Source organism: Staurois parvus, unplaced genomic scaffold (genome assembly GCF_062004578.1).
Source record: "Staurois parvus isolate SC_StPar_1 unplaced genomic scaffold, SC_StPar_1.0 ptg000182l, whole genome shotgun sequence".
NCBI lineage: Eukaryota > Metazoa > Chordata > Amphibia > Anura > Ranidae > Staurois > Staurois parvus.
In genome coordinates, this window is record NW_028317978.1 from 138,860 (window position 1) to 155,539 (window position 16,680).

Sequence of the window (16,680 nt, forward strand, 5' to 3'; positions counted from 1 at the left end):
CTTGTAGAACACAAAAGTTCCACGGGAGGGATTGCCTGATCAACAATGACTGTGTGGATAGAGGAATCGAGTGCTTTTCTTTTCTGCAACCACGGGTTGTCTATGGCAATCACATTGTCTATGGTCTGCCTTAAGGTGGGACTTCGCAGTGTGTTTGTTGACCGCAATAAAGTTGATTTTTATCTCAGTGATATCATCTATGTGCTTCCTATTGTTCTTCCTTTATTGCATGAGGATGCACTTGTGGGCAAGAACCCAATATACCTGGAATAGCATTGGAGACATGGGTGCTTCAAGCTGCATTATCATTTATACTCCATAAAACAGTGTTCATCTCCATTAAAGAATGTACCTCTTAAAAAAAACAAAAAAAAAAAAACTTATTGCTGGTGTGATAAATTGATTTAGCAGGGTACTTGCAACATTTGTTGAAAATCTCTGCTCTAGAAAATATTTTCTTAAGCTTCTATATTCTCTGTCATCTAGGTCTCTTCATACCTGGGACTTTTCTTCCCTATATTCGCTAATCTTATTAGTGGCTTCCCGAGGATACCCTATATTCTCTTAACTTAATAGAGATTTTCTCCCCTATATGCTCATCTACTCAGCTGTTTACCTGGGATTTTGCTCCTGGAGTCATTGGCACACTGAAATTATTGAGGTCCCATATGAAAACCTCCGAATCATTGGCGCCAGAAGCCAAGAGATTACTCTGCAAAAGATAAACATAATAGTTACAAAAATATGAGCAGAACTGCTTTCTTTGGGATAAATAAATTGTGATTCAGATTTAATGTAGCTAAACAATATAAACAATTCTTTCTCGTTGCAGACAAAAGTATAAGAAAGACTTGGAACTAAATAATGCCCAGACAATTATCTACTAAAATATAATAAAGCATCAATTTAACATTATTAATTTCATGTGAAGTGGGGAGATTGTTTACAAAAGGAAGATAAAAACTTCCAGTTCAGCGCAATTGAAATGCAAAGGACTTGGCATTTCAGGCAAGAACTAGAGGTATATACTTTACTTGCCTTAAAAAACAAAAAAACCCTGCAAGGACAAGTCAGCTGGAATTTACATTTTGTCCTCGAGTTTGGCTGTCCTTTAAAAATTAAAGAAAAATATAACATTTCCTATAAGACCCCACATCTCTCCGCTACAATGTAAAGCACTGGATCAAAAAAGCACCGATCTAGCGCTTTAAAAAAAATAAACAAATAAAAAAATGGCCAGAACGGTAAGTGACATCGCTCCGGACCTTCAAGGACATAGAGATGAGTGGCAGCCATATTTCCTTCACTCATCTCCATGCCCAGCGCCGGGATCGATGATTTCTAAGGTAAGGCTGATTACTACCGAGTGGCGGCAGCGGCGAGTGGCAGTATTTTTTTCGGCACCTATATCTTTTTTTTTTCCATTTTGGCCAAAGGCCAGAAGGGGTGCTTCTGGCTGAAACATTTTGGCCACAGAAATTTCGGTCCATCCCTAGTGCTTAGCTGAGAAAACCTCTACTGAAGAAGACACCTGGATGTGTGACATCATTTGCTTAGGCCTAGAAACCAGACAGTAACTGAAGAAATGTAAAAAAATATATATATTATACCTTCCTATCTATGTACGCATGATAGCAGGAAAAGGAATAAAAACAGCCAATGTTGATTGAGAGAGTGAAGTTCCACTTTAATAGATTTGCATTGTAACAAAGTTGTAAACTGTAATACCTGAAATGTATTAAGATCCAGCGCACGAACAGGACCTGTATGCTTGCCACTCTTTCCAATGACTGGTTCTTTTCCAGATGCCAAAATCTGTGAAGCGCTATACAGCGTTATCTCTCCATTGTCTCCTCCACCTACAATAACTCCAGAAGAGCCAGGTTCAAAACTGCCCCAGATTATTTTATGAAACCTGAAACATTTAATGACACAAGTCTGAAATCAAAGCAAAAACCATTTCACAAGTATAAACCTACATTAAAATGACTTATGGGTTGTCTTCAAACTAAATTATTTAATAAATCTTAAAGCAGGGCTCGACAAATCCCAGGTGCCAGATCGCCATGGCGACTAGAAATTGCATCCTGGCACCTTGGCTTTTGTCAGCCCATTCACTGTTGGTCTGAATAATGTGTCCGTCTGAAACCCAGACACATTATTCAGACAGAAATGTCGCTTGCAGCAGGGCCTGTTGAGGGGTTGAGGGAAGCGGAGGGGAAGGAGGCAAAGGAGGCAGTAGCTGCAGCACCCAACCTGTGAAGTCAGGGGCGGACTGGGCCGGGGGGTGGGGCGGGGATGGATGTCAGGAAAGTGGACAAGCACGGCATGAGAGGACTCACTGAGCTCCCGCTGCCATCTTTCTGATTCTCCTTTCCGTGGCCACATTACTGTCAGTATCGGCTCCTGCCTCCACCCACTGCTGCCCGTGCCCCTGCAGAGCCATCTGGCAGAACAGATAGGAAAGAGCGTGACCAAATCTCAAAAAAGGTGCCACAGAGAACTCCACAAGGTGATGAGAAAAGGAACTATAGTGTCCTTACAGTAGTTGACAGGGCAATCCCGCAAAGCAGCCAGCCAGGGAGGGACATGTTGCTTTATGCACACAAGCTGCTGCCTGTATCCAGTCTGCGCTCAGACACTGTGGGGGAGGATACACAGAACATGCAGGACAACAAAGGGGGAGTGGGGGATTGCATTACTGTCCTATACCCATTTTCCTGCACCCTTCTCCTGCAGCCCATGTCCTGCTTTGCCCTGCACCCCATGCCCTGCATTCTGCACCCAGCACCCATCTCCTGCACCCTTCTCCAGCGGTGACCTGCACCCCATGTCTTGCATTCTGCACCCTGAACTTGCGTTCTGCACCCCATGTTCTGCATTCTGCACACTGTACTCTTCCCCTGAACCCCATGTCCTGCATTCTGCACCTCACAAATTGCTTGCCTTGGCCCAGAAGCCGACAACCCACGCTAAAAAAAAAAATTAAAAAAAAATAATAGTCTCCTGGCTCCTAGATTCAAAGCAAATTTGTCAAGCCCTGTCTTAAAGGATAAGTTTACCTCTCATATTAGCCCTCCACTAGCTGTCACAATTTTTTGCAAAAACTTGGCCATATGGGGCTTCACCTGCCAGGCTGCATCACTCATTCACAGTATTCTATGAATGGAAAAACTACAAGTTCTGAGAGCCTTTGCGGCAGTCGGCTTGTAGTTCTCAATGAGCTACCATGGTGCTGTTGAGCGCTGTGGCAGTTCACGGATTCTTCTCATCAGAGTGTATCTGCTTGCCCATACGAGGTACAAGCACACACTGACCAGGGGTGCAGGAGTCCTGCTTTAATGATGGCTGCAACAGAAAAGGAGATGGAGAAACACACTTAGTTTTAAACTTTTTAAAGCTGGGAGTACTGCTTCATTTTATGCTTATGCTATGTTTTTATGTAACTTCAATACAATACAGGGTTTGTAAACATTTTAATGAATGTACACAGCCCTGTTTGGAAAAACAAAAAACTGCACATAAACAAAATCACCTCCCAACTAGGGAGTTTGATGGAAGAAATTTAATTTGTGGGGTGCTTCAAGGTCTGGACAGCTTGCAATCACTCAGGAGTGTCAACTGTTAAAAAAAAAATGTAAGAAAATTAATAAAAATGTAAGGAAAAAAAAAATGTGCTTTGCCCTCTGAAGAGCAATTCAGCGTTCCGATCACTCCTCAGAAAGCATTTTACAGGCAGAGAGAAGGCATATTGTCTTCATACCACCTGCTTTAACCCCTTCAACTCAATAGCACTGCAACCGCATGCATTGCGCGCAGTTGTGGAACACCAGTCACTTCAATAGGGGATATCATTTTGGCAGCGGCTGCGAAGCAAAGCAAAAAAAAACTTTTTCACATGATGGCAGCACACAAGAAAACTCCCAAGGGTTCACAACACGTTATTTGTCCATGAGACAGAAATAAAATATATTGCAACTTATAACTTCAATTGTATCATGTCTGTTCACTATTATAAAAACATCCAAAAACCTTTAATGTGATACAGAAAGCTTTCTCCGGGAAAAACTTGCTAGAATTTATACCTCATACCTGCTGGATGCCAGGTAGACACCTTTTAGTTTCAGGTCAGGAAAAGGATCTCCAAAGTCCACCTCAAAGATCTCTAGAGCTGCATTGGTGTTGAATGAAGCATCTAGCTGCTGCGCAGATGTACCTAGAAAAAAAAAGCACCCATACAATATTCTAATTTGCCAGTTGACAAACTAAATAGAATTATTAGAACATTAAAATCTCTAAAACACGGAAAATTCACCTTACAGCTTTCCTAAGGTCCTACAACAAGAATTAAAAGACCTTTCAAGGTGAAGAAAAAAAAAAAGAAAAAAGGGGAATTGCTACACCTGTCCCCCACCACCCCTACACAGAGAACTGCATGAGCAAAGAGTACCAGTCATTCAGTTGGTTTTCAATGAAAAGAGAACAGGCAACTTGTCAGTCACGGACTCTCTGCTCTGCCCCTCCAGTGATCACTGGAAGGCTAGACTGTGGAGGGGGTGGGAGTAGCTGGGCTCAGTCTCTCAGCAGCACGTTGAGAGGCCGAGCCAGTTGCCAGTCCAGGATGGATCCTGACATTAAAGTCGGAATCTCTCTCCAAAGTCTGGACCAGCTGAGTGATGTCAGCCGACAGGGGACTTTAGCCTGGTTTCGATTGAATAGGGGTCACAGGAGTGCAGAACAAAGCTCTAGACCTACTTCTACTTTAAGATGAATTCAAAACACAAGCCTTGGAGATGTCCATCTGCAATGTGCCAAATGCATTTGTACAAGGGTTAAAAAAAAAAAAAAAAAAAAAAAGGATTTGCTAGGGCCACCCCTAGTACAAGGTCATATAACCACACCCACTTTGTGTACCCACAGAAGAAACGTGAAGGGGCCTGTGTCCTGTACTGTACTCACAAAATTAGGAATTTACAGACTAGTAAAAAGCAGGGGTAGGCAACCCTAAAAAGTGGAGATCTGAACAACATGGGAGAAGTCAAATGATCACCGGGCACAATGTCGCCTCCTCACACCTCTAACTGCTGTACTACAGTGTCGAAATCACGTGAATTGCACGGCAATCATGTGTTTAAATTAGGTGATGAGGAGTCAATGTACCGCCTCCTCACCACCTGTCAAACAGACTTGGACCACTTTTCAGAGGCGCAGCATAGTTGCATTCAGCAGAGGCACCTTTACAGTTCATGCACACGTAAAGCTGGGGGGGTTGTAAAACCCTGCACTTGAATCGCAGTTTTACCACCTCCAACCCCCCTTCAGCTGTTGAGGCAGCAGCCAAAGCTGTACACATGAAGCAGCAGCAATTAAACCCCGTTGCTTTTGGTGGGGGCTACCACCTGCTAATCGTAACACATTCAAAATAGGGCCACTCTGCAAGTGCCCCCCAACTGCATGCTTCTGCAGTTGGGGGGAACAAGATAAACAGAATAAACAACAGACAACAAGATAAACAGAATTGCCAACAGGCCTGCAAAAAAAAAAAAAAAAAAAGGGTTAAAAAAACCAAAAATACTCAATGACAGCTTATAGCACCCTGCAGCTGAAGCTCGAATCAGCTGAGGTCTGGAAAGCGTGTGAATAGAGGACCAGGTGGCAGCCTTGCAAACCTGAGATACAGATGTCTGATGCCAGAAAGCCCAAGAAACATCAACAGACCTGGTTGAATGCGCTATGATAGGAAAACCTAATGATAGGAACCTTTTCTTTAAGGGCATAGACTCTGGAAATAAGTAGTCTCCAATTGGATATCTCCAATTAACTAGAGGCATTTCTGAAGTACAAAGAGCACAAAGTTGAGATGCAAAGGTGGCACTGGTGGTCGAATTGGGGATTTTTTAATTTTTATTTTTTACTCAAAAGATTCAAAAGCAAGAGGTTTGTGGAAGAGAATAGATAAGGCAGAAACTTGTCCCCTAACGGTCAGACACCGGTCAAGACCAGGTCAAAATATGAACAAAATACTCCCTGGGATTTAGTGGTCTGCCCTCGTACTAGGCAAGGTAAGCCTTCTATGTGCGATGGTAGATCTTGCAGGTGGTGTATTTTCTGGCTCTTACTAAGGTGGGGACAACCAAGTCAGAGATACCCCTCATCTTTCAGGACCTGGGTTTCCGGGTGGTTACACGGTGTTTTACCATGTGAATGCTGTGCCCAATCACAGCAATCACGTAGTTAACAATGGGAAGTGAAAGTAAAGATGGTCCTCTCTGCTTGTGAGAGCAGAGAGAACTGATGCAGCAGCCTGTCAGGCTGCATATACACCTCACATACTGCAGTGCCAGCCACCCCAGTGTCCCTGATCACTGCCCCAGTGAAATGTAAATATAAAATGCAGCCAGTCCCTGTCACCTGTCCCAATGCTCACAAAAACACGGCCATACCCCATACCAGTGTCCTGAACTCTGCCATACCCCATACCAGCGTGCTGATCACCATCATACACCATACTGGCGTCTGGCATTTTAGGGCCTCAACTGATCAACCTTCAGATATACTGTATATCCCAGTTTGTAGACTCTATAACAGTGGTTCTTAACCTGGGTTCGATCGAACCCCAGGGGTTCGGTGAGTCAGTCAGTGTTCAGCGGAGGTGAAGACCCACACCCGACTCATATGATTCGTGATGACACGCCCCGCTTGTCCATCATTGGCTGCAGGTGGTCACGCAACATCGCTTGGCCTATCTGTGCTGCAGGGAATTTGGTGCGCCCAGTAGTCGAATCGTAACTGTCGTGATGGTACGTGATTTCTTTCTTAATATTTTAATCCCTTCATACTAACTATGTCGAGCAAAAAAAGAAAGTGGTCAGACGAATATGTACAATATGGATTCACATGTATAACGGAACGTGATGGGAATCAGCGTCCTAACTGCACCGGCAAAACTAAAAGAACACTTCCTTAAGCAGCATGGAGATGGAAAATACAAGAACACAACGCTCGCTGAATTCAAGGTGAGGAGAGCCAGATTCGATGAAAAGGCTAGTCTGCCTGTTCTCGGCTTTGTACCCATCAACAAACCGATCCTCATAGCATCGTACGAAGTTGCTTACCTGATCGCAAAGCAGGGCCAGCCACACACCATTGGTGAAACAGTCATAAAACCAGCTGTATTGAGATGGCAAATATCATGCTGGGAAAAGCGGCTGAAGTTAAGTTATCCCAAATTCCTCTTTCAAATGACACCATCAGCGACAGAATAGAGGACATGAGCAAGGACATCTTGGCTCAAGTAGTTGCAGATCTGATTTCAAGCCCGGCAAAATTTAGCCTTCAACTCGACGAGACCACAGACGTTTCCAATCTAAGCCAGCTTGCAGTATTCGTGCGCTATGTGAAAGCCGACATGATAAAAGGAAGATTTTTTATTTTGTAAGCCTCTTACAACAACAACTAAGGCAGCCGATGTGAAGAAACTTGTGGATGACTTCTTCAAGGACAACAATCTTTCGTGGGATATGGTTTCTGCAGTTTGTTCGGATGGAGCTCCAGCCATTCTGGGAAGAAAGTCTGGTTTTGGTTCGCTAGTGAAAGCCGATGCACCACACATCATTTTTACGCATTGTATTCTGCACAGGCATGCGTTGGCAACAAAAACCTTGCCTCCAAAACTGGCAGAAGTATTAAAAATTGTAGTGGAATGCGTGAACTATGTGCGAAATAGTGCTCTGAGGCACCGCATCTTCGGGGAGCTGTGTAAAGAAATGGGATCTGAATTCGAGGTGCTTTTGTACCAGTTCAACGTTCGGTGGTTATCCCGGGGACAGGTGCTGAATCGTGTTTTTGCCGTACGTGTGGAATTAGCCCTGTTTTTGCAAGAGCACCAACATTGTCATGCAGATTACTTCAAAAATTCTGAGTTCATTCTCATTTTAGCGTACATGACTGATATCTTCGCAGCTCTCAATCATCTCAATCAACAGATGCAGGGCGGTGGAGTCAACATCATCGAAGCGGAAGAAAACCTGAAGGCTTTTCAAAAAAAGCTACCGTTATGGAAACGACGAATAGAGAACGATAACTTCGCAAACTTTCCCCTGCTAGACGACTGTGTAAGTAAGATCGAAGATGTATCTGGAATCGGAGGCATTTCTGTACCCGAACTGAAGCAAGCAATTGCCATGCACTTAGATGAGCTTGCAAAGTCTCTCGACGGATACTTCCTGTAAAATATCGTATTGTCTCGATATTTTATTAACTTGTATTGATGAGAAATGTTTAGATAGAAAGTCCTTCCACTGCTTGTATAAAACTCAAAAAAAAATGATTTAATAATAACGTTGCATAAAATTAGAAATAAAATATTGGCATACAGAATGTTTAAATAATGTCCAAAAAGTATAGTTAAGTTCTTGATAATAAGATTGTATATATGTATATGTGTGTATGTGTGTGTGTGTCTCTCAAGGCTTCCAGCAATATGAGACAGACTCAAACCTTTGTTCTACTCTTAAGAGTAATCCAGCCCCCACCAACCTAAAAGTGGGTTGGTATTCTCTTGTAGTCCCACTAAGATAATTGACACCAACAGATGTGTATATATATAACAAACCTTCCAGTCTACTTTTCTCAAAGTCTGAGTGTAACTTTATCTCTTACATAGATGGGGGAGGATGGGGGAAGGTATAGCTAATTACTCTCATATGTGGCTTGAATGTAAAGGAAAAACCCAAGATATATGTTCTCATATGTATATTCACAGACTATGAAGTCTAATTCCTTACTTTTCCCAATCTAGAACAAATATAAATATAATAACTCAATTATTCTATTAAGATCCAACTCATTCATACTTATGTTAGTACTGTTAATAAGAAGATATTAGGTATTAGGTTAAGGAAAGCTTCTAACACTTCCCTACAAGAGAGTCATATCCAGCATGGGTGAGACAGCCGTTCACGTTTAGTGTTGAGACAACAGATGTCAATGATGAATACCTCGATGAAATCATTGAACTTCAGCAGAGCCAGGTTCAACATCAACTCTTCCGATCAACAACGCTCTCAACGTTTTGGTGTCAACAAATGGTGAGGTACCCTGTTATTGCTAAGAAAGCTCTGGAGATTTTCATACCGTTTGTTACAACATATCTTTGCGAGCAATCCTTTTCGAGGATGCTGGACATAAAGACGAAGAAAAGGAACAGACTTTGTTGCGAAAATGACATGAGAGTGGCACTTGCCAAGGTAATGCCGCGCATTTCTGAACTGGCCTCTGAAAGACAACAGCAGAAGTCACACTGATTTGCGGTAAATATTCATTATTTTGTTTTTGTGTGAAAATCATGTTTTAATGGTTTTGTTCTTAATGGTTTTGTTCATTTTGTGCACCTATGTATAAATATATACCTATGTTTTGAATTTTAAAAATCATATTTTATTTTTCCAATTAAGAAGGGTTCGGTGAATGCGCATATGAAACTGGTGGGGTTCAGTACCTCCAACAAGGTTAAGAACCACTGCTCTATAACTTTCTCAGAGACTACATTATATACACTGTTTTGGGTTAGGTTTACCCAAAAAATGTAGCATAATACATTTTGGCCTAAAAATATGAAAAAAGATTACCGGTATTTGCAAAATTTATAACAAAAACTAAGCAAAAAAAAAGTTTTCTTCCCAAAATTTTCTGTATTTTTTCATTTATACAACACTATGACAAACTATGACAATTAAATGCCACCATAAGAAAGCTCTGTCTAAAAAAAAATAAAAAAAATTGCATATGGGCACAGTGTTGCATGACTGAGTAATTGTCACTCAAAGTAGGACAGTGCTGAAAGCTGAAAATTGGTCTGGACTGGAAAAGAGTGGAAAGTGTCCGGAATTGAAGTGGTTAATAGTGTAGATTCTCTCCATTTAAAATTGCCTGTGCCTCACCACTTTGTTTAGCGCTTTCAAATTGATGTTAAGATAGAATTTCCCCTTCTAGTCTTTAACAACATATGTAGCAATGACCTGCTGTTCAAAATTTTTTCAAGGTTCAGCCTTATAGATAAACTGCAGTCTGTACCTTTCCTGGATAATGCTCAGGACTAAGTGGTTAGAGAGCACCATTCCACCCATTTTTAGTTCTGGTTCAAACAGTTTTCCTTCAAAGGATAGGGCATAAAGTTTGCCTCTTGAGGAAGGGTCTCCCAACATCATTTTGAGATAGACAGCTCTGCTAACACAATTAACTAAAGCCATGATATGGGCAATCCTATGTACTGATGCGGCTTACGAGTTGGCCCTATAGGTCACTGCTTTAGTTACATAAATGTGAGCCTGAGCGTGGTCAGAGGCACCTGCGTCTCTCTACTGCCTGGCTTCTCTTCAGCACACAGTGCTGTACAGTCAGTAAGATATGGATGACAAGACAGTTTCCTGGATTTTTGTGGATGACAGGCTTGTTTTCCCTCTTCACCATGTGATAATTTGGCCATTTTTACTTTCTATTAAGTGGTGGATTTTACTACACTTGAATCTCCCCCTGCTTCGATTTTCTGTGCTGACAGTTGGAGGTTCTCTCAGAGGAGCTGAAGAAGTTACTAGTGAAGAATGTTGGTTTAATTACGTGCATTCTAGAATTCACTCTCCTGGATACCCAGCAATCTTCAGTTTTAATGACTATTCATTTCATTTTTACAAACATATTGCTCACACTCATATCAGTTCCATTTGCATTTGGCAGTGTGTACTTTCAATAAAGTGATGTCTTTTACTACAATTGAAACTGTGCCCTCTGCTTTTGTTCTATGGCTTCTGACCCAACTACCTTGTCTAAGCTCTGTCCTCCCTGCAAGTGCCTTCAAAAATGTGGTCTCCTTTATCAAGCCACACTGGAAGGGAGTTATTACCAGCACCAAAGACTCTGCCCAGAACACATGCTTTTGTGGCTTCCTCATGAGATACTAACAGGGCTCATCTACTGCATGGTAGAACTTGGGAACTGCCATGTGCACTCCCCAGGGTTGGAGGCTGGTAGTGCTGATTGGGCTGAGGCTCAAAGGCACAACAGAGCCCAGTGAAATGCTCACCAGCCTGGTGAAATGCAACAGCAGCTTCTTCTACCAGACACCTAAACCCCGTTAACTGGGAAGACCGTGCCAACCATTAAAAGGGCTGCCCTTGTATGAAGGCCACAAAGCCAGAGGTACCCTTGTACTCCTTGCCCAAGAAATAGGGATATGGGAAACCCATATGTTCTTTCCCAGAGGGAAAGCTTCCATAGTGTTAGACGGTTTACTAACAGATTAAAAGCCGAAGAATTGAACTTAAGCAATATTTATGAATGAGCGCTTTAAGACAATGAAAAAACAGTACACAGTGTGTGTTCCACCACCGAAAGCAGGAAGTGACCTAATTAGCATATATATGCATATTAATCACTATAGGGAAGGAGATTCACTGTAGTTCCAAAGACTTAATGGATAAACATAATATAATTTTGTTGGTACAATATAATTAGCACATGTAGAAACACCTTTTAGATATGTTGTATGGGGGAGGTGCATTGTAGAGCTTGCACACTTTTGATAAGGGGTACTGTTTGTTTCACATTTAGTTTATTTCACTTTATTTAATTTGTGAGCAAAGGTTTATAGGCTCAATTACCTGAGAAGATATAAGTACCTAACACGTGGCAAAGGTGTATTGCAGCACTCCTAGTGTATATAAGTATCAAAGCGATCCAGGTATTACCATAAATCACACAGCTTTGGGTAAGAGGCAGCGCTACACCATCTTATTTTTTCTTATTTATTTATTTCAGGTACTTCTATAGCGCCGTCAATTTACGCAGCGCTTTACACACACACATTATATATATACACATATATATATATATATATATATATATATATATATATATATATATATATATATATATATATATATATATATATTACATTCAAATCAGTCCCTAACCCTCAAGGGGTGTACAATCTAAGGTCCCATTCATACATACACATACTAGGGACAATTTAGACAGGAGCCAATTAACCTACCAGCAGGTCTTTGGAGTGTGAGAGGAAACCAGAGTACCCGGAGGAAACCCACGCAGGCACATGCAAACTCCAGGCAGGTGGTGCCGTGGCTGGGATACGAACCAATGACCCTAGTACTGCCAGGCGGAAGTGCTAACCACTAAGCCACTGTGCCGCCCCATCTTATAAGCATTCTTGCATTGTGTAGTCAATTTACAGCAGAACACCAGACAAGGACATGACCAATTTTCGCACTCCCTGCTTGTCATGTCTGTATAAAGTGTCCATTAAAAACAAAATGTTAATACCTTATATTGGCACTGAAAGTTAAAGTGAATGTTTTAGGTCCTGAAGTACTTATTTTTTTTTTTATAATTTAAATATTTATTGATTTTCATTTTAAATACTTTTCAACATCATGATATACAAACATATAAATATATCTATACACCATAGTATCCAACATTTCTACTTTATTTACTTTATTCCAAATTTCTCCCCCCCCTCCACCACCCTCTCCCAAATCCCATCTTCCTACTTTTCCTTTTCTCTGCATCATTTTATCTCAGCAAGTGCAGTTTTCCTATTATTTTCTTTAATCTTTCCTATATTTCGTATATAACTTAGCTTTTTCCCAATTCTCCCATTTCCTATTATAAATCTCCATCCTATCTTCCTGGACATGGCACAACCTTTCCATCTTTTTAATCTGCTCAACTTCTTCTACCCAGTCTTCTACCCTCGGTACTTCTATTTGCTTCCAAAACCTGGGTATCAGAGCTTTTGCAGCATTAATGTAGCACCATATCCCTGATTTTTTATATTTATTGACTGATATGTCCATGTTATGTAAAATACACACTTCTGGGTCTAATCCAATATCTATTTCTGTTATTTTCCTTATCAAGTGGGTTATTGTCTTCCAGTATAACTGAATTTTTGGGCAACCCCACCATATGTGATATGTTGTACCCATTTCACCACATCCCCTCCAGCACCACGGTGAACTCTCTTTACACATCTTATTTTCAACAATTGGTGTAATGTGCCATCTTGTCAAACACTTATAGTTCATCTCTACTTCTCTCATAGAGATGTTTTCGTGGGTTAATCTATATATTCTCCTCTGCTTCTCCTCATCTATCACACTTCCCATGTCAGTTTCCCATTTTATTATATATGTTGGCTTTGTATTTATATCTAGTTCTGTGAGTATTTTATATACCTTAGCAATCCCGTGTTTCCCGTCACCTTGTGTGCCCAAAACCTTTTCAAACAAGTTCCAATTGTCTCTTGTCCTTAAAGGTTTTGGCAAGCTTCCAACAAAACTCTTCAATTGAAAATACCGCCACTTGTCTAATTTAGTGAAAATCTCACCCTCTTTTTTTTTCAATTCCTCAAATGATCCTATTTTATCCCCCACCAAAATATCTCTTAATTGAACCTCTTCCTTTTTAAACCACCTACCTCCTATTTCTTCTCTACCAGGGGGGAAAAACTCCGTGTTTTTTAGTGAAATTAGTGTTGAATTAAAAGACCATTTCAAACTTTTGTGTAAGTTATCCCAAATTTTTAAAACATTCAAAGTGTATGTATTTACATTATCATTTAGGCCCCTATACTGTGTTGGTATCCATATCACTTTACCCAAATCTATTCCACTAAGTTCATTCTCTATCCTCACCCAACTTTTTTTATAGTTCTGTATCCAGTCTATAGTTCTAGCCAATATTACAGCTTTATAGTATCTTTTAAAATCTGGAAGCCCTAAACCACCTCTTTCTTTCCTCCTACTCAACAACTCATATGACAATCTTGGTTTTTTATTCCTCCATATGTATTTTGTTATCAGTTTCTTAATTAACTTAAAAAAGGTCTCTGGGAGTTTAATTGGTATCATTTGATATCTATACATGATTTTTGGTACTATTATCATTTTTACTAGGTTAATACGACCTATCAATGTCGGGGTTCCCTCTTGCAATATTTTTAGCTCCTCTCTAATCTCATTAATCAGTGAAATATAGTTTAATTTGTAAAGGTGTTTATATGAAGCTGTGAGATTTACTCCTAAGTATTTTATATCTCTATCTTTCCATTTAAAGGGAAATTCCTTTTGTATTTTTTCTTTTTCATTTTTTGAAATATTTATATTTAGAATCTCCGTTTTTGTTGGATTTATCTTTAAATTTGACAATTCTCCATACTCCTTCAATAGCTTCATTAGGTTTGGCAGTGTCATCCTGGGGTTTCTCACGTAGAACAGCAAGTCGTCAGCAAAAGCGGCGACTTTATGTTCCGTGTCCCCTATCTGAATTCCCTTTATATCTCTATTTAGCCGTATTGTTGACAGAAGTGGTTCCAGTAATACAACATACAACAATGGGGACAGTGGACATCCCTGTCTTGTACCGTTTGACATCTCAATGGGTTCTGACCTCTCCCCGTTCACCACAACAACTGCAGAGGGGTATCTATACAACTTTCCTATCCACTCTCTCATCTTGGGCCCAATTCCCATGACTTCCAACGTATCCATCATGAATCTCCAATTCACTCTATCAAACGCTTTTTCAGCGTCTATAGAGAGTAGAATCACCGGTTCTTTTCCCTTTTTACTTTTTTGGATCAGCATCAATGATCGTAGCCCATTATCTCTACCCTCCCTCCCGGGAACGAAGCCCACCTGGTCCTGATGTATCCATTCCGGCATTAGCTCTTTCAATCTATTTGCCAAGACCTTTGCGTATAGCTTAGTGTCAGTGTTTAATAATGAGATAGGTCTATAGTTCGAACACTGTGTAGCATCTTTTCCCTCTTTTTGGATAAGCACCATTTGAGCTTGTAGCGATTCTTTTCTTATTTCCATCTCTCCACCTAATGCATTCATATATTTTCTAAGTTTTGGTACTAAGATTTCACTATATTTTTTATAATATCTCACAGTATAACCATCTGGACCTGGACTTTTCCCAGACACTGTACCCTTCAGAGCTAATTTTATTTCCTCTTGTGAGATATCTGCATCCAGGGAGTTCATTTGGACTTCGCTTAATTTTAGTAACCCAGCCTTCTCTATATATTTCTTTCTCTTATGGTTCTTCTCACTTTCTATATTTTCAGATTCCCGCAGGGGATTTATATTATACAGATCTCTATAATATTCCATAAAAACTTTGGTGATTTCTCTATTTGAGTGTTTCAGGTTCCCCTTAACGTCTTTTATTTTTTCTATATAATTTCTATTTTTCTTTTTCCTTAGGGCCCTCATCAAGTATTTTCCCGGTCTTTCTCCCCATCTATATCTCTCACTCAAAACCCTATTATATGCTTTTCTCCTCTCCTCTTCTATTACACCTTCCAATTCTTCTTTCTTTTTTTTTAACTTCAACTCTATTTCTTTTATTATTCTATTCTTGTGTTGTTGTTCTAGCTTACTTATTTCTTCTAAGAGTCTGCTCATTTTCTCTCTTCTTTCTTTTTTCTTTCTTGCCCCAATCGCTATCAATATTCCTCTTATGTATGCCTTATGAGATTCCCACACTGTAGCTATGGACACATCACCTGTCTCATTTTCCTGGAAATACCGTTCAATCTCTTCCCCTATTTTCTGGGCTATTTCGTTATCTACTAATAGTGTCTCATTAAGTTTCCATCCCAGCCCTCTTGTTTTCCCCTTCCCCCATTCCAATTTCATTCTGACTGGGGCATGATCCGATAAAGAGATTGTCTCTATTTCAATTTGAACTAGGTGGTCGATTAATTGATGTTCTATTAATATGTGGTCTAATCTTGAATACCTCTTATGCATGTTTGAAAAAAAGGTATAATCTCTATCTTGCATGTGTGTAATTCTCCAGGCGTCTACTAATTGGCTTATATGTAGTTCTTTCTTCAAGAGTTTCAGAGCCCTACTTCCTTCTCTCTGTGCATGGGAGGTAGCATCTTTTTGTGGATCCATACAAAAATTAAAATCCCCTGCGAGAATCAAACAGCCTTTTTTAAAGTCCGTCAACTTCCTCAGCACTTTTTTCAGATATATCTCTGGACTTTTATTAGGACAATAAATATTGGCCAATGTACATTCGATCTCCTGTAGTTTTCCCTTTAAGAACAAGAATCTCCCCTCTGGGTCTGTCATTCTATCGTCCAGCTCAAACCTAGTATTCTTTGCCATACCTATTGCAACACCCTTCGCTCTCTTAACCGGGGAATCAGCATAATACCATGTTGGGTGATTTCTGGATCTCAGCCTAACGTTCGATTCTATCTCAAGATGTGTCTCCTGTAGGAATACTACTGAGGCTGCTCTATGATGTAATTCTTTAAACAGTCTAAATCTTTTCCCAGGGGAGTTCAACCCATTTACGTTATATGTTATAAACTGAATCTCTTCCATCTTCCATAAATCTTCTCTTCCCCTTCTTCTCCCTTCTCACTTGCTTTTGTATTTTTTTGCAGGAAAAATACCCCCCCTCCCCACTTACCCACCCCCCCCAACTTCCCCCTCCCCCCCACCCCCTTCCCCCCCCCTCTTTTTAGGCCCATCTTTTGCCTATTGATCATTTATGGAAGAAACTTCCACTTTTGATCTAGTCCTTGGGCTAAAAACTCTGGGCATGGACGACCTTCCCCTTGTCCGACCTCCTCAT

At 40.6% G+C, this 16,680-nt stretch overlaps 1 protein-coding gene across 2 annotated transcripts in view; it reads right to left on the minus strand.

Annotated features, from left to right (window-relative positions):
- Positions 1-16,680, minus strand: part of SEC31B (SEC31 homolog B, COPII component) — a 186,995-nt gene that overhangs the window by 128,178 nt on the left and 42,137 nt on the right. For both annotated transcript variants that reach the window (XM_089677220.1, XM_089677218.1), the window contains exons 3-5: positions 4,093-4,216; positions 1,729-1,915; positions 617-712 (exon numbers count right to left, since the gene is read on the minus strand). In XM_089677220.1, coding sequence (XP_089533346.1) covers positions 617-712; positions 1,729-1,915; positions 4,093-4,216 — 407 coding nt within the window. The remainder of the gene's footprint in view (positions 1-616; positions 713-1,728; positions 1,916-4,092; positions 4,217-16,680) is intronic.